The sequence below is a fragment of the Adiantum capillus-veneris genome, chromosome 17 (assembly GCF_014529385.1).
Source record: "Adiantum capillus-veneris isolate H3 chromosome 17, ASM1452938v2, whole genome shotgun sequence".
Taxonomy (NCBI): domain Eukaryota; kingdom Viridiplantae; phylum Streptophyta; class Polypodiopsida; order Polypodiales; family Pteridaceae; genus Adiantum; species Adiantum capillus-veneris.
The window spans coordinates 120,275,728-120,303,328 of NC_140947.1; the positions used below are offsets into that span (position 1 = coordinate 120,275,728).

The 27,601-nt window shown below is 44.7% G+C and overlaps 1 protein-coding gene across 3 annotated transcripts in view; it reads left to right on the plus strand.

Annotated features, from left to right (window-relative positions):
* The first annotated feature begins 13,299 nt into the window (after window positions 1–13,299).
* The window catches only part of LOC147437981 (uncharacterized), a 70,919-nt gene continuing 56,617 nt past the window's right edge, over window positions 13,300–27,601 (plus strand). The window contains exon 1 of one of the 3 annotated variants that reach the window (XM_086487369.1): window positions 13,300–13,500. In XM_086487369.1, the coding sequence (XP_086343495.1) occupies window positions 13,300–13,500 (201 nt within the window). The remainder of the gene's footprint in view (window positions 13,501–27,601) is intronic. The other 2 variants (XM_086487370.1, XM_086487371.1) reach the window with 2 other exon arrangements.

Consider the following 27,601-nt stretch of genomic DNA (forward strand, 5'->3'; position numbering starts at 1 on the left):
AACCGTCGCTACGAGCGTCGCTACGAGAGCGTCGCTATATGCGTCGCTAAAAGCGTCGCTATATAGCGACGCACATAGCGACGCTCATAGCGACGGTTATAGCGACGTTTACACAGAAGACTATAGCGACGCTCATAGCGACGCTACAGAGCCATAAATAGCGACGCTTATAGCGACGCCCGAGAGATTTTTTTTTTTGGTGGCAGAGCATTCAATGGCAGGGCATTGAATGCCCTGCCACCCATCAACCATATTGTACTTGATTCACTTTTTAAAAAAAGTGCAAGGGTAGATAATAGACCCAAAATAGTCACCCACAAGACGCATTGTTTGCAAAATTGACAATTGTACACATCATAGGCAAAATGAATTGATTGACAAATGTAATAATGACAATTGTACAACATCATGGGCATAAAGAATTGATTGGCAAAAGGAACTGCGGTGACAAATGTAATAATATACATGGTTCAAAAAGACGTATAAAATCCGTCTCATGATACATAAGCTATGAGAAACCCTAAACTAATGCTATCTAGCTACGGCTAAACTGACGTCGTCTAGTCAGACGTCTCATCGCGTCCAAGCGACGTATCTGTCGGATTCTGCAAAAAAAGACAATAAGACAGCTTTCAGTCAGTATAAACATATAACGACATTTATAAAACAATACAAAAAATAAAAAAGAGTAAACCCTAATACTAACCATGCCGCCGCGAGAACTGAGAATGTCCATCAGGGCGTTTAAGCCCTTCCTGCCTGGTACTCGCGCTCGTACGGTGTGGGATCACGTCCTGTCATCGACCACTGTCAAAACATACAAAGATTTCATTATGTTAGAATTAAAAAACTCATAAACCCTAAACTATCGAACATAAAGAGCAATGTGAAAACACTTACAAAATTGGCCTCAAATGATGCCCATCCACCGCTCCCCAAGTGGTGCGAGCTCCCTGCCTCTACTCGCGCTCTGGTTGCATCCTATTGTTGCTTCCACTTGTCGGGATTCTCCCGCGCTGCTTTCTTCGCATTCTTCCAATCTTCTTTGGCCAGCCAATCTGGCCTGTTCCACCCATTCGACTTGATTGCTTTTTGCACTTCGGAACGCTTGTGTTTGCAGTATTCGCGCATTCGAATCTTCATCAGGTCTTCATTGAAGCGCTGATCCCGTGTTGGAACGGGAAACTCATCATGAAGTATGCTGATGACTCTGTTTTTTAAATCACTTGGTACTTCACTCCATTTGTTTAGTATGTAGTGTCTAAACAGCTGAGAGCAAAGACCACGCATGCGCGAGATCACCTTCTTGCCGTCATCATCCATGATGATGCCGCCGCTGATGTCGACGGAGTAAGGCAAGCCCTCTGGCCGGTGACGCGTAAACCTGGGTGTCCCGGCAGGGGTCTCTAGCGGCGTGTCGATGGGGGTACGGACGTCAAGTGTCTCCACCGGCGTCGGGGCCCCGAAGCGAGTAGTGTCGAGTGGGGTGGCTCCTGGCGGAGTAGGTAGAGGTGTGTAGCTTCTAGGAACAGTCAACCGTGCAAAACCTGGCGTAGATGGCGATGCTGTGGCTGGTGTGGGGGCGGGCAAAGAAGGGGAGGGTAAAGAGCCTCGTCGAACACGAGGCGGTGTGGAGGCATCGGTGGCGGAATCCCCACAACAACCGCCACCGCCACCACTAGAGCGCCGGTGTCTAGACGAGTGTGAAGCTCGTCTCGTCGACGCCGAAGCTTCGGAGCGCGCCGAATGCTCCGAAAGAGAGGGAGATGCGGATGGAGTAGGAACGCGCGATGATGCGCCAGAGCGATGACGCTCCACGTACCACTGTCTCTGCTGCGGTGACAAAGAAGAAAGAAACTCCTCATCATCCATACCTGCATTAAACACACGAATATTTAAACTTAATATTGAATGAATAGAGTAGACAATGACGCAAAGACCATTAAATACAATGACGTAATGACGCATATAAATACAATGACGCAATGAATTGAGTGATAGAAGAGGCAAGTCGAAAACTAAGAATTTTCAATCAAAAGATGTGAGCGCGAGTAGAAAAGAGCGTTATACACCATGGAAGGTACTTAGAGAGCCAGAGCTTTTACAACACGGAGCAAAATTGTTCAAATACAATATTTGTGGCTTTAAGAGATCTCTCTCTCATCCTCGCATAACTCAGCATAACTTCCTATATCTATATAGAGCTCTCCGTTTAAACACATATCCTCTGTTTCATTTTGTAGCTCCTCTGCATGCACCCCATATAGAGTAGTAGCATCTTGATGCTCGTCTGGCACCACCGCAGCGGCTTCTGATTGAGCATCTTCTCTGATCTCCTCCATTGATGTCGTTGTGATTGGCACATGGTAGCCTTCATACGTCCTTGCACTACGAGGGGCTACCTCTATGACGTACCACCAGTTTGATGTAGACTTTGTAGGATGAAATATTACCTGCCAGAGCCACATAACTTACATGAGAGCTTTCAAGCACATAACTTGTAAAAGGGGGATGTTAACTATTTACATACTTACTTGTTCACAATGCTCGGGTAGTACGAAAGTGTCTCTTAGGTCAGTCCATTTCTTAGTAGAATCCACCTCAAGAAAACCAGACTCTCCTCTACGCACAATAGCGTTGCGACCCTCCATGATTATCTTGAACCATTGCACGTCGAACAAGTCGACAAAAAATCCTCTGTAATCAATCCTCAAAATCTCTTGCAGCGTGCCGAAGTAAGTGAGTTCCGCCACCACAGGATCTGCATCAGAGGAACGTCGTCGACTAGACTGTTCAAATTTTGCCATGATTCCACAATCTTGAGTAAAACGCTTTTTGTCGATTCGTTCCACCCTAAAATGTCGACCTTTACACCATGCTGCTGTGTATGACTTATACTACAACGAACAAAGATTATGAGTGGCCGTTCAAACGTTTATAAATAAAGTCACTTGCTAGTCGTACATTGCAAACTTACCTTGGTCACACAACCCCGAGAGTACTCCCACTCTTCTTCAGTCACTTCGTCACCGCATTGTTGTGCGCTTTTCAATTGGTTGTGCAACCATCTTAAGCTCATGAAGGTTGGTAGGCTCTCCAGAACCGCTGGATAGTGCATCGGTGGTCGTCTTCCCCGTCTCCACTCGATTCGTGCCCTTTGTCGCTCTTGCTTTGCATCCTCATATTGTGAAATCCACTTTTGCATCACTGGATTGTGAAGCATGCAAAATCGGTTGATTTTAGCCTCTAGATCTTCCGTCATCTTCTTCTCAACACCGAGATTGCACATGACAATCCCAGATATGCGCTCATCATCTATGGTTCTCCATAGCGTGTCCCGGGATTTATCAAATCCGTCTAGCCACTCTCCAATGTACACTAGGGACTCTGATACCAACCAACCTTCTGCCATGCTACCCTCCGGACGTGCCTTTTGACGCACATATCCCTTAAGCGTTTTCATGAAACGCTCTAAGAAAAACATCCATCTGGAATGAACTGTGCCAGCTATTTCCACCTCATCAACTATGTGAACAAGAAGATGCACCTGAATGGTTAGCATTGTAGTAGGAAAATGTTTCTCAAACATGCACACAAGCTCCGCAGCATTTAGTTTGGCGAATGGTATGGAGTCTACGTTGATCTCCTTTTGTGAGATCCATTGCACCAGCTTTGCAAGTTTGTAGATTGGGTTACGGATGTCGAGAGACAAACATCCCTCAATGGCAACCGGTAAAATAAACTGTAAAGTATGTGCAGCAATGATATTAAAGTCCACATTTTATGCAATGATATTAAAGTCCACTATGAACGTACCTGACACATTTTATGCCAATCGTGTGACTTCAAACCGGTAAGCTTTCCTTCTTTAGTAAAACACGTTCGGAGCGAGTGCATTACGCCAGTGGGGGTCCGCAAAGATCGAATGGTCTCTTTTACTTTGCGTTCTTGGGCTCCTGTGAAAATCCATGGTGCTTTAGGGAGTTTTATCGATCCATCAGACGTTGTTTGCGGCCAATATTGCTCCATACAATTCACATTTCTAAGGTCAACTCTGGCTCCCAAAGTATCTTTCTTGCCGGTCAGATGGTCCCATAGTAGATTACCCACATTTTTTAATATGTGCATCGGATCGAGCAAGTGATTGATCATGAGTCGGGGCCAGTATGGTAACTCGTACCATAGAGATAGTCTCTTCATCCCTGGAGGCAATCCGTCATCGCACATCTCCTTCTGCTCTAACCATGCTTGTGCAGACATCCTTGGTGGCTCTCTTCCCAAAAAGCCGTCGCGTAACACATGATTCTCTGGAAGATACGCTCGATGACCTTCGTAGATTTGCTTCTTCAGTGAGGGTGCCCTACGTGCATTCAGTCTAGGTCCACATGTGACACATGCTCTGTATCCGCTTGTTTGAAGCCCTGCATGTATACACATGATAATAGATCAACTATGGGAAAAAACAAGATTTACAGTGTCTGAGTGAGGAGTGTCAATAGATCACCTGAGCATTCTGTTAGCCCGGGATAGTCATGCATGGTCCACATTAGAATGCCTCTGATCAAAGCATTCCGTCGTCCTGTGTGTCGGCTCATATCCACCACCTCTATGCCAATCCACAATTGTTGTAGCTCTTCCAATAGTGGACGAAGATACACATCCATATTCCCCACTTTATATCGCCCTGGCACAATCAAGCTTAGCCATAGGTGCCCCTTCTTCGTAGTCAACCACGGGGGAATGTTGTAGTTGACGATGACAACGGGCCATACACTGTAAGATGTTGATCTTTGACCAAATGGATTTACGCCATCCATAGCCAGGCCTAAGCGCAAATTTCGAGCTTCCCTGGCAAAATCCGACCATGTTCCATCTATATGTTTCCACGCTACGCAATCTGCAGGAATTCGTAGCACACCATCCGAAGATTTATTCTCCTCATGCCATGATGCTAGGGCGGCCATGGACTTACATTCGAAGAAATGCTTGATGCGAGGAAGCAGAGGGAAATGTCGCAAAACCTTTTGTGGAATTTTTGTCCCGTGGAGATCTACTCGATATCTTTCGGAATCACATTTCGGACACTTCTCCATGTCTATGTATTCCCCTCTGAAAAGAATGCAGTCATTAGGACAAGCGTGGATAGAATTGTAATCCATCCCCAAGTTTCGCAAAATCTTTCTTGCTTCATCTCGGGAATCTGGCATCACATTGTCAACTGGTAGTATGTGCTCTTTCAGCAATCTACACAACATAAAAATATGATACAGTCGTGTAAAAATCTATCAGATCATTATACATTTAGAGTTTTATTAAAGTAAACTAATTGTAATAGATCACCTGAAAAGCGCTGTGACGCTAGTGTCACTCCATCCAAACTTTGCATGCATGTTGAGAAGAACCAGGAGTGCTTTCAATCTAGACATACGTGCTCCATTATACAATGGCGTATCGGCTTCACTTTTCATATCATCATAGATAAGCCTTTCTGAATCCATGATCGTCTCGATCATTTCATCAATCTCGGGCTCAAACATTGCCTCGTTGGGAATGTGCTCTGCATGATCATCCCCCGAGCTGTCAGAGGCTACATCTTGTGGCCTCACATATGCTGCTTGACCAAAGCGCCTGCGAACACGTCTATTGGGTTGCAAGATTGCTGCTTGTTGGCCAGCGTCAGAGTCCGACGAGTTATAATTGGCAACAACTCGATCTATAATAGATGGATCGAACTCGCCAAATTCGCGAATGTGCTGCAAAGAAACACGTCTTGTCCGTCGCACAACATGCTTGCATTGATTACAAGGACATAAGACCCTCGTTGAGAGATAGGTGTTTCGGTTGGACGGTCCCACATCCTCGTCGCTACTCATAATGAGGATAAAAAACTTATAACCTGGACAACAAATTTAATATTCTATTGGCATTCTTCGTCTTATCTCTCTCTCTCTCTCTCTCTCTCTCTCTCTCTCTCTCTTTACCTCACATTCTCTAGTCATGTCCAATCCCCGCACACCTCGGTCTAGAGGTGCACGGAGATCAGAACCACCGGGTTATAATCTCGTCTTTATTGGTCAATACCTATATTTGTGGGTACAAGAAATCTACACACCCACGTCTACATGATACTGCATGTAGTGGACAAAACCCCTTTGCCTCTTCTCTAGCTGTAGCACTTCACAGCATCTTAACATCTTTTCACAGTAGATCTTTTCACTGTTCGTCTAACTCTAAACCCTAAACCGTAAGTAATTCTTGCGTGGACTCGATCTAACGTAAATAAGCGTAAATCTAAATAAACGTAAATCTAACTAAAAATAAACCTAAATCTAATTTAGCGTAAGTCTACATCTAACCTAATCTTTAACGTCTTTTGGGATAGTTTCCTACGACGTTAAAACTCTCTTCTTCTTGTGTGTGTGTGTGTGTGTGTGTGGGTAAACCTAAATAAACCTAAGTCTAATCTAATATAACATAAATCTAAATCTAACGTAAATTATGTTATATTAAAAACAAAGAACTAAACTAACAGGGATTATAAGAACCTTAAAACTGATTTAACACATAATTTTTCACATAACTCGGCAAGAGTTGGCATTCTCATCACTAAAGATGTGAGAGTTAACTTCCAGCGGTGACGCTGCCTCATCTCCATCCACATCTGACGACAGCAATTGGCCCTTTAGACCGTTCTTGCTCTTGTTACTAACTTTGAAGTTGCTGTTGAATGACTAGAGGTTGTCTAGATGGTCATTGTGTCGGGGATGTAGTGACTCTTGCCGCCCTGAAGATCCACCTTCTTCCCTATCTTCTGAAGACATTTCACCAGTACTTTTGGATCGACAGAGCCCACCATGAGTGAAGGCAGCAATACCCTATATTCCATTGAGGGCTTTCTTCACCCGCTTCATGCAGGCATCGCAGTCTATGGAGACCTAAATCTAATCTAATATAACGTAAATCTAAATCTAGCGTAAATAAACGTAAATCTAGTTAAAAATAAACCTAAATCTAATTTAATGTAAGTCTACATATAACCTAATCTTTAACGTCTTTTAAGATAGTTTCCTACGACGTTATAACTCTCTTCTTCTTGTGTGTGTGCGCGTGTGTGGATGTGTGTGCCAATAAAAAGAGATAAATGGTATAACCTTTCTATCACCCATGCCAAGTATGATAGATTGATTATGCCATTTCCCTCTTGAATAATAGGTCTTGAGTTCAACTCCTCGTCGGCTAGATCTTTAGGTCTTTTAATTTTAATTAGTTTCCTACGATGTTAAATTAGTTTCTCTCTCTTTCTCTCTCAATGTGTGTGCGTTTTTTTGGATCGTATGCATGTTTTCTCTCTCTTTTCCTCTCTCAATGTGTGCGTTTTTTGTTTATGCATATTCTCTCTCTCTTTTCCTCTCTCAATGCGTGCGTTTTTTGTTTATGCATGCTCTCTCTCTCTCTCTCTTTTTCTCTCTCAATGTGTGTGTGCATTCTTTGTTTATGTATGTGTGTGTGCGTTTTTGTTTTTGTTTGTACTCTCTCTCTCTCTCTCTCTCTCTCTCTCTCTCAAAAACACTATGTGTGTGTGAGAGAGAGAGAGAGAGGGAGAGAGAAAGAGGGGAAGGGAACATGAGAATGAGGAGAGGGAAGGAGCATACTTGGCTCTCCTTCCTCTCCTCGTGTGTGTGTGTGTGTGTATGTGGAGAAGAAAGAGAGAGAGAGAGAGAGAGAGAGAGAGAGAGAGAGTGAGGGAGAGCGTTACCTGCTCCTTGCTTGAGGGCGCCGAAAAACTCAGATCTGAGATCTGAGTTTTTGGGCGCGCTCGGTTATTTTTTTAGCCCAGCCGGCGTCGCTATGAGCGTCGCAAATTTCTTTGTAAATTTGCGACGCTCATAGCGACGCCGGGATTTTTTTTTTTTTAGCGTCGCTGTGTGAGCGTCGCTAATATGAATAGCCTCTTGTAGTGGCCTTAGACTCATGAGAGCACTATTTACTGGGGACTCCTTTCATTCTGCGGACGGATCACCAAAGCCTTAAGTACTTCATGACGCAGACCAAGCTCTCCGACAAACAAATGAGGTGGGCAAATTTCCTTTCGCAATTTCATTTTCATATTGCTCAAATTGCTGGCAAGCATAATCAAGTAGCCAATGCACTCTCAAGACGGGCGAGATTGAATGCGGTTTCCATAGCCACTCACAATGATCTATCTTCTATGATAGATGAGTATGCTATTGATCCCGATTTTAGAGATGTGATTTTAGTGCTTGCATTAGGGAAGAAAGAGGAACCATTTACTTTACAAGATTGTTATCTTCTCTATGGCAATAGACTATGCGTTACTAACTCACTACGTGAGAAAGTAATGTATGAATCTCATGCTCCTCCTTATGCGGGACTTAGTGGGATTCAGTCTACCCTAAAAGGGATTCAAAAATATATCTATTGGCCTACCATAAAGAAAACATACAAGAGTATGTTTCTAAATGTGTGGTATGCCAAAAGACGAATTTTGATAGAGGGAAGCAACCTGGATTGCTTCAACCTTTGCCAATCCCTAATTCACCATGGGAGAGCATATCCATGGATTTTATCTTTGGATTGCCTAAGTCTATCCATGGGAATACGGGAATATGGATGATAGTAGACAGGTTCAACAAACAAGCTCATTTTATACCTGTCAAAAAGACTATCAAAGCCCATCAAATGGCAACCCTCATTATATCACAAATCTTCAAGTACCATGGCTTGCCAATGTCCATAGTGTCGGATAGAGATCCTAGAATGACCAGTAATTTTTGGAAGGCTCTCTTTGAGAATTTAGGGACAAGGCTAAACTTCTCTTCGGCCTATCACCCCCAAACGGATGGCCAAAGTGAAATGGCCAAAGCACCTTTCGAAGTAATTGAGGAAAGATCTAAAAGTCCCCTACTACTTAAGGTACACGGGAAGATCTTTGCTGCAGATGAGTATAGCCGAGACCTACAAGAATCTTTCCAAAAGATTAAGGATGCTATCTCTATCTCACATCAAATGCAAAAGGCTGCTACTAATAAGCACAGAAGAGCCCAAGCCTTTAAAGAAAATGATTGGGTCTTGCTTAAATTTCCCAAGGCTCGATTAAGACACATGACGGGCAAGAATTCTACGGTACACCAAAAGTACTATGCTAAATTAGCAAAAAGGTACTATGGTCCCTTCCAGATTCTTTGACCAATCAATGAGATGGCCTATCAACTCAATTTTCCCAGCCATTGGCTCATACACAATGCTTTCCATGTGAGCCTACTAAAGCCTTACAAAGGAGAGCCACCTCAAGAACCAACTATTGGGCCCACCGGAGATCGAGGACCAAGAAGAGGTGATGCAGTAGCTTGAGTCCATTCTCCGACATGAAGACAAGGTATTATGAGGTGGTAAGACTATTCGACGGTATCTTATTAAGTTTAAGAATTATCCTTTTGAAGATGCTAGATGGATGCAAGGCATACAATTAAAGGATAACCTAAACCTTGTCAATGCTTACAATGCTTCCCTAGAGTAAGCTAATGTACAAATGTTTAAAATGAACAAAGTTTTGTGTTATAAGACTCTCTTTTTCTTTATTGTGCACAAATGTTAAGTAGTATGCATGCTTAGAATCAAGCTTGTGGAGACAAAGTCTTCTAAACACCTAGTAGAGCTGGTCACTCTACTATGGAAGATTGATAGGACTAATGTGCATACATGCTTGCGGAAGCTTAGGCTCTCAAGCACCAAATGAATTAGTCATCCATTCTGGAACGATGTCGCAGGGTAAAATAGGGATCCTCTACCCGCTAGAAAAAGGACTAATAAATAGGCTTTATCTTCTCTACCCCATAGTCGAGGACGACTATGATTTCAAGAGAGAGGTAATGTCATTATAACCAATATATAATTCTCCTAAATGATTTTCTCATGTTAAACTGATCATTTAATATGGGGAAGTACCAGGGGAGAAAAAGCTAGAATATTGGTTATGCTGGCAGACCGGCCATAGTAGGGCTCCAAAGGAGGGAAAATAGGGATACCAAAGGGGGGGCCATCTGCAAAAGAGCAACGTGTAACAATGGGCTCCAAAGACCTTAAGGTTCAGCCCATTAAGACTTCCAAAATGCTAAGGTTCCAAAATTCAAAGGTTGTGTCCAATGGTCAAACCTTAGGGAAATTGGATGCTTTGTGAGTGTACACAAAAGTCTTCAAGACTCCTACATAGGAGGGGGCGATCCCTAAAGGAAGGCAAAGAGAGAGAAAAGGTGAGAGAACACACACACACACTCTCCAAAGCTTCCCTTTACACAAAGGGCATAATGGACACATGTCAGCTCCCTAGCCCAATTGCCCACAAGGTGCACTCAAATCCTATTGGATGGCCATAGAGGTGGACAAATGAGAATTAGGCTAGAGTAAATCTAGTTTAATTCATTTAAAAACACTTAATAAAAGAACCAATAAGAATTAAGCTCTTTAGAAGCTTGGCTAGTCTCCCAAGGGGTCCAATGAGCATTCAATAGCCTAATGGCTTGCCTGATTCCAGAAGACAAAGGGGTCCAATGAGAGTTTAATTGCATCATTTTATTACCTAAAGCTCTCACAAAAGGGGAAAGGGGACACATGTCAGAAGGCTATCACTTATGATTTTCAACTATGATTGGCTAAGCGTTGCAGGGTCCAATGGGGTGCCATCATGAGTAAATTTGCAAGAGGGGTCGACCAAGAGAGAGAGGGGGACTGATTTTGGCAAGGCATTTTCACACACACACACACACACACACACACAATCTCATGTGTGAATCAAGAAGACTCTCTCTCTCTCTCTCTCTCTCTCTCTCTCTCTCTCTCTCTCTCTCTCTCTCCTTCTCAAGCTTTAATGGAAAGCTCATCATCTACTCCAAGCTTGTGAGAAGGGAGGCCTACACCAACAACTCTTGGCTTTGTGATGCAAATCCAACCAAGAGCCAAGCTTCAATGCATGCTCATCTCCTCAACCATTGTAATTACTAAGCTATGCTAAGCTATTATGAGTGATTATGTGAGGAGATATACTTCTTTCTCGTAAGACTACTCCTTCTTCCTCTCAATCTACTCTCATACCCCGCTAGCTCTCACCATCTTCGAAGGTGTGTGAGGTCTTGGGTCTGAGACCGTGAGGGAATTGATGTTGTGCTTTATAAGTGTTTGCTTAGTGATTGAAGTTTCCATCTTCATTGCACTAGCTAGTTATTGAAGGAACACAAAGAATTGTATCGTAAAATGTCTCCCTTGATGGGGGAAACCTATAATACAAAGCTTTTTGGAGGGGGGACCAGCTCCATGTAAATCCGGTCCTCAACTGTTGTCAATAGCTTAATTTCTTTCTCTTTTGAAGTATTGTTCATGCCTATCTAACTTGGTGTTATGCTTTTTGTTGCTCTCTCCACCCAAGCACTCTTGCTATGCTCATTATAGGAATCTATTCTAATGAAATGCTCACTATGTCTATGCTATTTTTCGCTACACACAAGTTACTAGGCCATGAAATATTACATTCCACTGCATGTAATAGGTCAAGCACCGACCTGTTTATCCTTGCATTCAACAAAGTGTACTTGATATATTGCCATAATCTCTCCACCAGATTTGTAGTGTCCACATTGCCATGGGGAAATAAGCGCCTAAACTTTGGCCAACACTCGCGCCATATACATGACTTTGAGCACCATCCGTTGGATACATAACGCTGAATATTTGCATGCTCGGAGTAGTCCAATAAGAGTTTTTGAAAGCGAGCTTCGAAATCATCCTCACACTTTGAATGCATAAGGCTGCACATCATAGAATATACTTGATCTCGCAAGTCTTTTGGCACTTGGGGCAAAAGATTCTCTAGCCAAGCCTTCTTGGCATGAAACCAGCAAAGCAAGACATAGCATGCAACAATACCCTCCGTTGTCTTGAGCCCAACACACATCATCATTCGTAATGGATCTCAAGATAGCATTCAGCTCTTGAGGGCACTTATCTATTAGAATTGCATTCGGCCGAATGCTACCCATCCATTGAGAATATTATGCGGATGGTCAATTTAAGGGCAATGCTCTCCTGACATGTCCCAGGGTCATATGCGCACATCATCAACCACATAGGCAATCTGATTCCAGCTTGATTAGGAAAAATAGGTGCATATAATGGCAACCCATATACATTTGAGCTATCCACAACCCATACATTATGTCATGAGAAGCGAATACACATCTCCAACATCCAAGTATCTTGAATGATGATAACAAATGGCTTGTGGATGTCTTGCAATGCATTTGAATTGTATGGCTGGACATATATGACCTTTCAAAAACAGCAAGCATCTACATAAGGATACAAGGACAACATATAAAAGTGAAAACGAAACCATTGCTGTAAAAGAGGCTACCTTCCCATCAACTCGTAACTTCAAAGCCTCCATATACATGCCTGACCAATCATTTTCTGACGCTCGACCTAATAAAAAATTTCTTAGGTGAAGAAAATGCTATATAGACTGAGAGCATAAGCAATGAAAAGTACTACCTTGAAGTTGCAAGCTATATGCGAACTGCTGGACCTCCTTTGGGATCATGAAGAATCGAAAAGTCATGCAATCTACTGGAGACACTTGTTGCATGTGAAAGTTTTGTTTTGAGATATATATTTTGGCAAGTGGCGAGATATACTAACATCAAAGTAATCTTCCATGCAACAATGAAGCACTCGTGGATGAACTGGTAAAGGCAGTATAAGTCAAGCTGAGAGTTAGGAACATGGCCGTGATGCATAGCATGGAGAACAATAGTGACTTCATCGACTTCTTCTTTGAATTGCACTCGTGCCTTGAAAGGACAACGACACTTCTTTGTTTTTCTCTCTCTGTGCTTGTCTTCTCCACGATGCTTTCTTGAACCTCCACGATGACAAACGTAGATGTCCTCGACCCCATTGTCACCCCTCATTAAAGGCTGGGTGTCACTTAGTGCTGAGGGGTGGGCCTGGTGACTAAGTGACATGGGCGTTGAGGGGGTGGGATCCACGGTGGGATGAAGGAGAGCCGTAGATCGTGGCTAAGTACCCGAGATTACTTTGCACCCAAACCTCGAACCCTTGATCTCACCTATACGACTCCCATGTCCTATCCACGAGCACCCGCACGTTTTTTGTGATGGTATGGGACCAAGATTACTCATATACCAAATGTGACCGAAAGTAACCTCAGGTACCCATGATTATACCCGAGATTACTTTTGGCGATGTTGATAAGATCTACGGTGCTCGATGTCTAGATCCATGCCCGTGTCACTTAGTCCTGAGGAGGGAGGCCAAGAAGTGGAAATGTATTTGGCCAATGCCGTCCAGTTTGTTTTGATGACGTGCATCTTGCATTCGATTATGAGAAGACGCTCCGTTGGCTTCCTTTTCTGCTCCCTTTGCATCCTCTTCCTCGTCGTCGCCTTCTTGAGCACAAAATTTGGAAGGGTAATCAGCTATTTCCTTGTTACGCGCTCTCGCTTCTGTGGTTTCTTGTGAAGAATTCTTGTAACGGAAAAATGAAATGCATTGGCATTGTCTTGAAGTACTTCTATTCTCTGTTTTTGGCTCAAAGATTGGTTCAGCAGACAAATCTGGTCCTGTGTGAAATCGATTTTGGTGGTTTATAATTTGTCCCGCTAATGTTATGATCACAAGGCATGTACTTGCAAATGAGCATGCCACTGTTAATTAGTCCGGGGATGAATGGAGAACTCTCGATCAACTATTTTGTTTTTAGAGAACAGATGTTTCAGTAGCAGAGAATGCATGTATGCCAAAACATCGACACTCGAGTATGAGACTTGAAAACGCCCAAAGGGACGATCGAAACCACTTGGGCCTATGCTCAGTTATTTTCACTTCTCTATACTAAAGGTGTCTTCTTAATATGGGGCCTGCCCTGCTTTTGGGGCTTTTACCATACCAAGTAGTTAGTCTAGCTAGTGGGGACTAATGGACAAGGCTATAGCTGGCTCAGAAGGCATTTGTGAAATGTGGAGGATTGTCGAGGCAATGCCATCAAAAACATGTAGCTGCCAATTCTGTATTAGGAACTTTACATCCACTTGGAGGAAGCCCCAATTGTACTCTAGAGGGCCTATGGGAAGCCTTGAGAGAGAGAGAGAGAGAGAGAGAGAGAGAGAGAGAGAGAGAGAGAGAGAGAGAGAGAGAGAGTCCTTAATCCATAGCCCTGTCTGCATTTGTTCTTCGGATCATTCTCCATGGCGGCCGCCACACCAGTTATGAGTACCACTAGGGCTGCTCTTGAACCTGTTACCTGTGATCTGATGTCAGAGGACATCGCGAGTATTGAGGCTGCCACTCCACTGCAATGGACAAACTCTTGTTTTTGGCAGCATGGTAGGGCACTTTGAGATGCACCTTGAAGCCTTTAGATTATTAGTAGTGTCTATACTCAAATAAGCAGGTTGAATGTGGTGTGGTGTAGATTGCACAAGAGGGGAACCACTCCACTCCGTTGTCATAAATTGCTTTGATTGAATAAAGTCGCAAATTTCTCTTTGAGATTTTAGGAATATTGACAAGCTGAATGCATGTATGCCAAAGCATTGACACACGAGTACGAGACTTGAAAACGCCCAAAGAGACTATCCAAACCACTTGGCCCTATACTAAAGGTTTGTTCTTAATATGGGGATTGCCCTGCTTTTGGGGCTTTTACCATTCCAAGTAGTTAGTCTAGCTAGTGGAGACTAATGGGCAAGGCTATAGCTGGCTCAAAAGGCATTCATGACATGTGGAGCATTATTGAGGCAATCCCCATCAAAAACATGTATAGGTGCCAATTCTATATTAGGCACTTTACATCCATGTGGAGGAAGCCCCAATTGTACCTTAGAGGGCCTATGGAGAGCCTTCTATGAGAGAGAGAGAGAGAGAGAGAGAGAGAGAGAGAGAGAGAGAGAGAGAGAGAGAGAGAGAGAGAGTTACTCAACCCTCAATTCACAACCCTGTTTGCATGTGTTCTTTGGATCATTCTCCATGGCGGCCGCCACACTAGTTATGAGTACCACTAGGCTGCTCCTGAACCTATTACCTATGATTTGATGCCAAAGGACATTGCGAGTATTAAGGCTGCCACTCGACATTGCATTGGACGAACTCTTGTTGTTGGCAGCATGGTGGGGCACTCTCTCTCACATTCCACTATTTGTGAGTGGCTTTCACTTGGAGGCTCCAAGGATAGTATTTTGGAGCTCCTTATGATGGGCCGTGACATCTTCTTGGTTCAGCTTTTCAATGAGCACTGCTGCGAGTTTCTCTTGCGTTGGTCACCTATTCTCGCAGGGACCCGTCTATTGGTATTGGAGCATTGGAATCCTGAATTCGATGTGGATTAGTTTGATCGCCAACAACGGAATTCTCAGTTTCTCGTCACCCTATCTTTTCTCTCTCTTCCTGTCCACTTGTCAGGTTAATTCTTAGTGTGGCTGCTTGTTAGAGCCTTGTCATGCTAGGCTCATTGGCTACTAAGATTGGGTCTCCACATGTGCAGGTCTGCTCTCCAGCCCATACCATGTTATAAATTGAGTTTGCCTCAGAGACCCAACTATAGACAATTTTTGACTCCAGGCCATACTATGTTATAAATCGAGTTCCCCTCAAAGACCCAACTATAGACAGTTTTTGACTTTAGCTGTCACGTGTGCACTGCACTTGCGCCACGTCGACAAGCTTTTGCTACAGTCTAGCGTCAGTCGTAGCTTAGGACCTAGCTTGGCACCTCTGTGAGCCTCTAGCAAGACGTGCATGTCCAGGCCGGTCATAGTTGCATACCCTCTCTTGCATAGGACCACATTTTAGCACTTAGGCACTTACTACGTGTGAACCACCTCTTAGAGTGCATTTTATTAATAAGTGACTTTTCATTTACCCTTGTTGGAATGTAGGTAGGACAAATGGCTAAATGACATAGAACCCATCAGTACCCCATCGTCGACATCACCGTCGTCGACATAGAATAGAACCCAGTAGTACCTCGTCGTTGACATCATTGTCTTTGAAGGAAGATCGATAGCGGATACACGAAAACCCAGATCTTGAGTACCATGATCTAGTTGGCTCTGATGCGGATATGGAAGAAGTTGGAAACAAGATCCCTAAACCTCTTATGCATTCGCATTGGCATGTAGCGTGCATGCATTTCCGTCGACAAGCAACCCTTGGAAATACCTCCGAGCACCCTTACCTTTCATCTTCACCCTCAATGTTCTCACGATAGGACTATTTGAGTGGTCATACTTGCTTGCAAGGCAGAGTCAGCACCAAGGTTGGTATTATGCGACAATAGTAGAACTACCTAGTAACTCGTGTGGTCGGTGTTTACATTGCAGCCGATCTACATCCGCAATATCGACCCATTTGGAGGAGTTTTCATCGGTTTATGCATTCACAAGCATTAGAAGCATTCAACGTCAGAAGTATATATAGAAGTTCGGCAGTTGTGCCTCACTTCTAACAGGGGGGTGTCACGTGTGCACTGCACTTGCGCCATGTCGACAAGTTTTTGCTACAGTCTAGCGTCAGTCTTAGCTTAGGACCTAGCCTGGCACCTTTGTGAGCCTCTCTCTAGCAGGACGTGTATGTCCTAGCCGGTCAGTTGCATACCCTCTCTTGCACAGGACCACATTTTAGCACTTAGGCATTTACTGCGCGTGAACCACCTCTTAGAGTGCTTTTATTAATAAATGACTTTTCATTTACCCTTGTTGGAATATAGGTAGGGCAAATGGCTAAAGAACCTATAAAAGAAATCCTTTGGGCACCAGTAGAAGGTAGAGGAGCAGTGAAGGAGCCTCTCAAAAACCAAGTTGTACCAAATGCCACAGGAACCAGCAATTCTCCATTAGTGTTTCCAGCATGATCAATGTTTTCAGCCAGCGTTTTCAGCTAGCATGATCGCATCAGATTTCAGCCCTTAGCTTTGTCATGGTTGCAGACCCTAGCCATCGACATCGCTAACAGTTACCGACATTCAACCATAGCGTCATCTTCGACATAGAACCCCTCAGTACCTCGTCATCGACAAAGAACCCAACAATACCTTGTTGTTGACATCATCTTCGTCGACATAAACCCATGAGTACCTCGTCGTCGACATTATCGTCATCGACATAGACTCCATCAATACCTTCTCCTCATCGTCATCATCGTCGACACAGAACCCATGAGTACCCCATCGTCGACATCACTGTCGTCGACATAGAATAGAACCCAACAGTACCTTGTCGTCGACATAGACCCTATCGGTACCTTGTCCTCGACATCATCGTCTGAGACCCCATCACTACCTCGTCGTTGACATCATCATCGTTGACCCGAAACCCACAATACCCCAATATCATCAGTACCCAACATCATTAGCATGAGTGCCCAATAGCATCATCACATCAACATTTAGTCATTGTATCAACATTGTGCAATAATAAAGAGTACTTTCTCTGGCAACAGAGCAAGGGGGCCCTTGAGGGTTTGGGACCCGACATGTGGTGTCGTCTCTTTTCTCTCTTGCGTCTCTCTTTTCATTGAGCTTAGTTTAGTTTTTTCAAGTGAAGTAAAGTGTCCCTTGTGTTTGTGCGGAGTACTAGATCCGATGTCACGAGGACGTGGGAACTGCTAACCTTAGTTGTTGGTTTCTTTCCAATGATTTTTGTTTTATTTTTGAGACCCTCTTTTTGAAGCTGCAAACGGTCGGACATTGTGTGGCCAATGTGAACGGTAGTTTCACCTGCAGACGGGAAGTTGGTCGGCACTGGAATTTGTATAGTAAGAGGATGTCTAGGCTCAATGCAAGATCATGTAGGTCCCCCCGTCGCACTTAGCAAGTTGGTCGATACTAGGAAGTGAACTCAATAAAGGCATAAAGTTAAGGTGGGATCACCAACAGAAAGTATTCGACAGTTGGGCCTCATTGCACTTTTGGATGCGGTCCCAATGAGGATAGATGGTCAGATGACCAGTGGGCGCCCAACGGAAGCATCTCCTAAAAATTAGGGAACTGCTATTTTGGGCCGTGAAATGTGTTTGCGTCATTACCTTCGGTATGACCAAGGGAACACTTTACAACTCTGCCGCGAAGTCAATCGGGCAACCAATCGGGAGATTTTTAGGGGGTAACCCGAAACGGGCAAATGCTTGTAAATGTGCCAAGTGGCACTTTCTTGTGTACTTGCCTCATTCAGAAAAATGGGCACTGAATTTTAAGCTTGGAGAGGCCTCATTTGCTTCCTGTCACAGGTTAAGAGCTATGGAGTGCTTTCTTTCCACTCAATGTATAGTGTGGTGCTAGGAGTGATGCCCTGCACACTACACACTGCTCTCTCTCTCTCCCCTACGTGCAGTTATGTGATGCCCCACAAGAGGGCTCTTCATTTGACTGATGTACGGCTGTGTGGTTTCATGCTTTTGTGCCGAGGCAAGAGCCTCCTTGAGCAGGAACATGGGTAGCTAACTGCTACTCCAAAGCAGGCACCGGTGAGGGTCATAACCTCATCGTACAGGTGCGTTTTCAGTGCTGTGTATGCGCTGTAAATTGACTGTTTTTCAGCGATACGGACGCCAGAACCATTGGGTATAGTGTCCCATTGGCAGAGGACAGTTAGGGGACTGTTAGGGGCTGAAAACAGGGCAAAAACCAGTAAATACAGTGTGCTGAATTTACTGTTTTTGGGCAGGAATTAGAGGGTTTATGCCAGTGGAAGTGAGTTCTAGCAGGGGAATTGGTTTCGCGCAAGTTTTGGGGCTGTTGTGGTGCCGAAATTTGGCCAAAATAGGTGGTATCTAGTTGGATACAAGTAAAGGATTCCTAGGACTCTACTTTGTAGTTTACCCTCTCAAAGTGTAAAGAAATACCGAAAGGGCTCCAATTTTGGGGCCTACAGGTTGTCGGCCTGCTCGGAGCATTCTAGCTTCCGAGCTGTGTGTGTGCTTAAGTGTTAATTCCTGTCGCAGGTTTCCTTTGCACGTCCTCTGTGTGTGTCTAAAGTAAAGAATTTCGGGTGAATGCCAAAGCCTACCGCCCCACAGGCCGGTTTCAAGGTTCTGTTGCTGGGACATCAATCACTTTTTCCTCAAAGAGTGAGCCTCGGTTGTTTTGGGTAAAGACACAGAGTACAGGAACGCGGGATTACACTATGGCCGACAAAGGGAAGGGCATTATGGAAGAGGGTTTCTCTTCGAAGGACAAACAGGAAACTGCTATGGTGTTCGAGATTGGCGAGAGCTCACGGCCACGTCAGTCTGTACCTCCTGTTGATGTGAATGTCCCTCCAATAGTACACGGCTTCATGACTGGGCAACTCGAGGATGATGCGTTCAGGACTCAGTTAGTTGCCACGGTGAATGTCTTTCGCAACTGGTGCAAAATCCAAGGTTTATGGAGTTCTTGCAAGCGCCACTAGTGCAACAACAAAATAGGCAACCTACACCGCGTACAGAGCTTGTTGAGGCCATAGTTACATGGAATGGGAACCGGGGCCTCCGGCACGTTCCTGAAACTGGGGGGGTCCTCGGAACAGCGGAACGGGAACGGAGGCCGGAACGATGAACCTAAAATATGCCATGGGAGGGGGCCTGTTTTTTACTCTTGAGAGCTTGAGGGTTTGGATTATCTAGGAGAGGATGGGAAGGATACCCACCTTCCCCCCCCCAATGAAGCTTGTAAGTTGTGCCATATTGATGGTGGTTGAGCCTTGAGGCTTGAGCCATATTGATAGCTTTTAAAGAAAAAAGGACCCCCTGCCCCTTCCTTGTGTTAGTCTTGAGATGTTTGAAATCTCCCCCAAACTGCCACCTCTCTCACTCTCTCTCTGACTCTATTTTTTTTTTCCAATTTTGCTGCCCGTTCCGGATGCCTGTTCCGCCTGTTCCCTTGTTACGTGCCGGATCCGGAACGCTTTTTCGTTCACGACACCGTTTCGGCACACAGAACCGGCCAGAACGCCGTTTCGGTACAATTACCCCCCGTTCTACCCGTTCCGTGTTACTATGGTTGAGGCTCAAGCCCAAGTACTTCATGCAACTCAGCAGGATAGGGAACACTCGCATGTTGTGGAGCATTCTAGCTTCCGAGCCGTGTGTGTACTTAAGTGTTAATTCATGTCGCAGGTTTCCTTTGCACTTTCTCTTTGTGTGTGTCTAAAGTAAAGAATTTCGGGTGAAAGCCAAAGCCTACTACCCCACGGGCTGGTTACATCCGAGCCAAATGTTTAAGCACTTCCACTGCACCTGGCACCGACGCTTGATGATGAATGGTCGTTTGGATTAGTGCCTTCGATGCCATGCTTTTGGGCGTATGGTTCGAGATCTCCGTGCCGTTCTGAGCCCCAACCTCCCCGCCCTCATGATGCTATTGATGGTTGGTTGTCACAAACTGGTGACGTGGCTGCTGGCTGCCTGGTATACTCATACACACTCTGTCACCAGCGTGTGACTACTATCTATCCTTTTTGTTGATTTCTTTCTTATTATCTATTTACTTTCACTTTTTGGAAACACCCCTCGGGAAATCTAACTGCCCTGCATTGCATAGCTAGTGTGGAACTGTCCAGAGGGAGTCCAGGCCTGAGGGCAAGAGAGCACTAAGGTTGGACAAGGACTATGGTTAGCCAAGTGGGGTCATTGACTAGCCAAAGTGGAATCCTTTGCTACAGAGGCTACATTTCAGTTCTGGATGTGGCCGCAGTGTACAAAGAGGGTCGGATGACCTAGAAAGATACAATGGCAGCATCTCCTAAAATTTAGGGAACTGCTATTTTGGGACCTGAAAATGTGTTGGCGTCATTACCTCCAGAATGACAAAGGGAACATTTTCTTACTCTGCCGTGAAGTCAACTGGGCAACCGGTTGGGATATTTTTAGGCGGCAACCCCGAAACGGGAAAATGCTTGTAAAAGTGCCAAGTGGCACCTTCTGGTGCACTTGCCTTATGCAACAAGAAGTGGCGCTGAATTTGAAGAGGAGAGAGCCTCATTTTCAGATTTTGTCACAGGTTAAGAGCTATGGAGTGCTTGCTTTCCCTCTTATGCACAGTGCGGTGCCAGGAGTGATGCCCTGCACGCTACGCACTGCCCTCTCTCTCCCCTTTGGCAGTATGTTATGCCCCTCTAGTGGGCTCTTCATTTGACCAATGTACAGTTGTGTGGGTTCATGCGCGATTGCCGAGGCAAGAGCCTCTTGCACAGGTACTGGATTAGCTAGCGGCTAATCCCCCCGCAGGTACAGGTGAATTCGGAGAGGTTTCACGCCAGAAATCTCGTCCAATTCAAAGGGCAAGTAGCCCTACAGGTGCGGGAGCTCGAGGACTTGCTAGGGATGCGACCGGCACGCGAAACGGAGCCCGAAACAGTGAATTACAGCCTGCTGTGTATTTTTGCAGGTTTAGGGTTTTGGCCCTAAACGGACCCTAATACCCCCAGGAGGTTCGGGGATGCAAGGGGACCGCTGTACAGGCGATCTGGCGCATTTTCAGGGCTGAAAACAGAGAATCCAGCGTGCTGCAGATTCTCGCCAGGTTTTGCAAAGTGCCCGTATGCGTCGGGAAAGTCGGTCAATGCGTGGGAATACTGACCGTGAAGGGTTCTAGTACAGTTATGCTGCCGAAATCAGGCTGGAACAGTGGAAATTCAGCCGAGTTTGTGCGGGGCAGCTTGTAGGAACCACAACGTTTATTCCCTCTTTTGAATAATAAAGAAATACCGAAAGGGGCGCCTAAGTTAGGGGCCAATCTGGTGTCCGTCTACTCATACAGGTGCAATCTAGCAGCCTGTATCCCTCTCCCCTTTGATGTGTCTTGAAAGTACAGGTAAAATAGACGACTAATAATGGGTGAAAGCTAAATCAAGGTTTAAAGTAAAGTCTACCGCCCTTTTTGGATTGAACAGGCCGGTTTCATGGTTCCATCGACGGGATTAAATCACTTTTTCCCATAGAAGTGAGCCTTGGTCAGTTTTGGGCTTGAAGACACAGGGGATCATAGACGAGACACAGGGAATTGTAATTATGGCTGACAGACCAGATGATGTGACTGAAGAGGTTTCCTCTTCACAGGGTCAACAGACACATGAAGTGGGTGAGTCCTCAAGACCACCACAGACTGATGATGATATATTCAGGACCCAGTTGGCTACTGCTGTGGCTATGTTCACACAAGTAATGCAGAACCCAAGGTTTTTAGCCTTTCTGCAACCTCCTGTTCCGTCTCAGCAAGTTGGGTCAATGGATCATATTCAAAAGCCTGTTAAGGCTCGAGCACAGGTGATTCATACCGCACAGTCAATGGAAACACCTGTACACTTGACGGAGAACATGCAGTCTCCACAACCTGTGCCTAAGGTGCAAGAACAGGTGGCTGAGATGCCAGTTTTTCAAGCTGTACCAATTCAGCCCGCCACCTTTCAGCAGCCTATAGCTGGTTCTAATGGGCAGGGAAGCAACCTACAGGCTATGCAACAGGTCTTCCCACCACCTTCAGTACACCCTGGCTATTTTGGAGGTGGATCGGTATTTCAGAGCATGGCTGGTCATGCACCTGGAAATCAGTTTTATACGCCAGGAACAGTGTTTGCGGGTGCTCAAACGATGATGCCTAACCCCATGTACAGTGTCATGGGTATGCAACCAGGGTTTCAAAGCACTCAGGGACAATTTGGGATGCCACAAGCAAATTTTGGTATGGCTGGAATTACAAATCAGCAGCCAAATATGGCATTTCCAGGTCAAGTTAATAGCGGCCAAGGAACACAGATGAACCCTAATAGTGTTCCCATGTTTCAGTCACTTCCATATGACAATTTAACGCCGCTGGAGAGGCCAACTCCGTACAAAGAAGGTGGCAAAGGAGTGTCATTCACGACCTTTACAGGGTTTGATGACAGGAAGAAGGCTCTTTCATTCCTCCAGCAGTTTGACAAGGCCTATGCAGGGGGAAACTTTACAGAGGCTTCAAAGGTCCGCAAGGCAGCCACTTTCTTGACAGGGAATGCGGGACAATGGTGGACAACTTTATTGCTTCAAGGGCAAGCTCCGTCCACATGGATTTACTTCAAGCAGATTTTTGCAGCAGCATGGTTATCTGATGATTTCGAAGCAGATGTCATGACAGAATGGCACCAGCTAAATGCTGCCACTTGCAGAAATCTGGATGATTACAATCGGAAGTTTTGGAAAGCTCTACTTCCAGTAACTTCCTATAGGTTTGTGCCATTGACAGAACAGATTGAAAAATACTGTTGTGGCCTACCCAAAGGATTGAGAAAATACTGCACGAAGACAAAAGTCACTACTTTGACGCAGCTCATCGAGGTAGCAAACACTGGCAATGGTTTGCTCAAGGGAGAAGATTGTGAATTTAACACTGGCGTCAAGGCAGGATCAGGCAAGAAAAATTCAGCCAAGAAGCACGTTCCCAATGAGGCTCCTAAAGGGACTCAGGAGTCAGCCAACGCAGGGAAAGACAAAGCTACGGCTGAATCAGAAAAAGGACCAGCAAAGAAATGGAAAAGACGTTTTCCTCGCAAGTCAGAAGAGCAAAAGAAGGTCCTGAGGACAGAGAACAAATGCTTTATATGTGAGCAGCCTGGCCACATCGCTTACAACTGTCCTACAAAGAAAAGGCCAGCTGATTCTGAAGACAAGGAAGACAAGAAAGGAAAGAAGCCCATGGCTGGTCTAGTGCCAGATATGGTGGGCGACAAGCCAAATTCAGATGCAAGTGAGCTTTGCAGAGCATGGGGAAAGGTTAGGGATCAAACAGTGCTTATCTTCTTTGATCCAGGTGCCAAAGCCAACTTTATTTCCCCAGAATTGGCTTCAAAGTTGGGAATCAGACCTGAAGAGATGGGGTATACAGCAGAGGCAGGTTTGGCATGTCCTGGCCATACAGAGGCTGTGACACCCATCATTGGAAAGTTGCGTCTACATATCCAGTCCTATGTAGATGCTGAAGAATTTTACATCATGCCACTGGACGGATGTGATGTGTTGTTAGGTATTCCTTGGTTGTTTCGTGTACAGGGAATCATGGATGCCTACAACAAAAAGATCACTGTACAGAGCAGGGGAAAGACTCACATTCTGGATGTAAAGCTTAAAGGGGAGTCTATTCCTACTGTATCAGCTTCTGCTATTACTTCTGTAATGAAAAAGCATCTTTCTGCGTACTTGGTTTTTGCACGTGAAGTGTCAGATTTTGATGAATCAAATTTATCTGTGCTAGATAAAGAAAGGTCAATGTTTTTACAACAGTATAGTGACTGTTTTTCCGATTCATTACCGTCTCAATTACCGCCAGAGAGACCCGAGGACCATGCGATAGATTTGGTGCCAGGCTGTAGCCCACCAAATAAGCCTCCGTACAGGGTTAGTGCGGCTCAGCAGAAAGAGATAATGGGCCAAGTACAGGAGCTGTTAGAAAAGGGGCTGATTCAGCCCAGTTCATCTCCATTCTGTTCTCCAGTGTTGTTGGTGCAGAAAAAGGATGGCTCATGGCGTATGTGCATCGACTACCGTGCACTGAACAAGAATACCATCAAGAATAGGTTTCCTATACCTAGAATTGATGATATTATGGACAAATTAGAAGGAGCAGCTATGTTTAGCAGGATAGATCTAAAGAGTGGGTATCATCAGATCCGCATTAGATCAGAGGATGTGCACAAGACTGCTTTTAGAACAACGTTTGGCCTTTACGAATTTTTAGTGATGCCCTTTGGTCTCACAAATGCTCCTGCTACGTTCAATAGGATGATGGACAGAATTTTCCGTCCACACCAGCAGTTTGTTGGTACATTCTTTGATGACATGATAGTCTACTCAAAGAATGAAGAGGAGCATAGGCATCACTTGGCCATGGTGTTCAAAGAGCTACGCAGTCATAGGTTGCTCATCAATGCAAAGAAAAGTGAGTTTTTTCTGGAAGAGATTCACTTTCTGGGACACATTGTCTCAAAGGACGGTGTCAGAATGGATCCTGCAAAAGTCGAAGCGATCAAGTCATGGCCAAATTTGAAGACGGTGCATGATGTCCGAAGCTTTTTGGGACTATGCTCCTATTACAGAAGGTTTATCCGAAATTTCGCTGAGATTGCTTCACCTTTACATGCTCTTCAAAAGAAGGCAGTCACCTTTAGATGGACACAAAAAGAGATTTCAGCTTTTAATCTCTTAAAGGAAAAGATGACTTCGGATCCAGTCATTGTGTTGCCAGATCTTAGGAAGTCATTTGTGGTCCAGTGTGATGCCTGCGGTAGTAGCATTGGTGCTGTGCTAATGCAAGATGGCAGGGTAGTAGCCTATGAGAGCAGAATTTTGCAAGGGCCAGAGATGACCATGCAGGTCTATGAGAAAGAGTTACTGGCTGTGATTCATGCGCTCTTAAGTTGGAAACACTACCTGCTAGGTGCAGACTTTGTTGTCCAAACGGACCATCAGACCTTGCGATACTTCTTGACACAGACAAAGTTATCTGAGAAGCATATGCGATGGGCAAATATCTTGTCCATGTTTCATTTTCAGATTGTGCATGTGGAAGGCAAGAAGAACGTTGTGGCTGATGCCTTGTCAAGGAAGCCACAAATTTCAGCTGTGTCGATTCCTTATCATCATGAACTTGATGATATGAGAGAACAGTATGCAAATGATGAAGATTTTGCAAGGGTCTTCGAGCAGCTAATGGATGGACAACGTCATGAACACTATCTTCTCAAAGACGGGTTCATGATGATGCATGGCAGATTGTGTGTCACAAAGCCATTGCGACGCAAAGTTATGGAAGAAAGTCATGTTCCACCGTATGCAGGGCATCGTGGTATCGATGCTACAGTTAAAGCGGTAGAGACATTCTTCTATTGGCCTACATTGAGAAGGGATGTGGATGCCTTTGTGCGAGAATGCCTAATATGCCAAAAGGTCAAGTTTGACAGGCAAAAGGCACCAGGGTTATTGCAACCACTACCTATTCCAGATAAACCATGGGAAAGTATTGCTATGGATTTTATCTTTGATCTTCCGAGAACGCAGACAGGAAATGATGGTATTTGGACCATTATTTGCAGATTCAGCAAACAGGCTCATTTTATTCCTGTCAGGAAGAAGATAAAGCCAGATCAGATGGCACGCTTGTTTATGAGCAATATTTTCAAGTATCATGGCATGCCACAGTCGATTATTAGCGACCGTGATCCACGCATGACTAGTTTGTTCTGGAGAGGCTTGTTTGAGAATATGGGTACCACGCTCAAATTCTCTTCGTCATTTCATCCTCAAACAGATGGGCAGTCAGAAGAGGCAAATTCTACTGTCCTAGATCTGCTGAAGTGCTATGTGTCAGAGCATAAAGGAAAGTGGGAGCAGTATTTGCCATTGGTGGAGTATGCATACAATAATACAGTGCATTCATCAACTGGCAAGGCACCTTTTGAGATAGTTGAAGGTGGCAAGAAAGTTCCTCCCATACTGCATACAAAGGATAAGATATTTGAAGCAGATAAGTATGTTCAAGACATGGATGAAATGTACAAGAAGGTCAAAGTGGCCTTAGAAAGAACTCAGGCAAAGCAAAAGAAAGCAGCTGATCGTCACCGTCGTGAAGTGGTATATTCACTTGGTGATTGGGTGCTTCTACGGTTTGAAAAGGCAAGGTTAAAGAAGATGAAGGGCAAGGAAAGACTGTTTCCAAAGCTCAGCATGCGTTACTATGGGCCTTTTCAAGTGTGCGACATAATCAGTGATGTTGCATATAGGCTGAAATTGCCTGACAGTTGGAAGATTCACAATGCGTTTCATGTGAGTCTTCTCAGACCCTATGTGGGTGATGTGCCAGAAGATATGCCAGCTGAAGATCAGCCGGAAGTCGAGGAACTTGACGAGATCTTGCTCCCTGAACAGATTTTGGCACACAAAGAAAGGAAAGTGAAAGGCAAGGTTGCTAGGCGTTACTTGGTAAAGTTCAGAAACTATCCACCAATGGATGCTAAGTGGATGGAAGAAGGTGAACTTGCAGAGTCACCAACTGTGTTATCACTTTACCTGGAAGCCTTCGATTTGCAACCTACCTTGACCCCTTGAGTTTCAAAGCTACATGGATTGTCAGTGTGACAATGGCTTTTGAAACAAATGATGTACATGGTATTTAAAGTGAGCTCAAATCAAATACCTGTTACATGAATGTTAGAGCTGTACAGATTGTCAGTTTGGCAATTGCTCTTATGGAATGTCCAAAAGTTTGGTTAGTGCTATAGAAGTGAGTATTTCTTGTCAGTTTGTCAAGGATACAGTGATTGCTTCTATTAAAGAGTACATGTGTAACTGCATTCTTAAACTGTCGGTTTGGGTATGCTCGAAAGTGTTACGGGATCCAACGTGTACTATAAGACAGTGGCAAAATGTGCAGCTACCATTTTGTCATTGGAAAGTTAGTGACTCAAAGCAATGGCAGAGTGCGAAGCTACCACTATGTCATTGGGACAGGGTTCACACGCAGCAATACATGAGTCGACGAGGTGTTGAATACACCAGGGTTGACAATGAG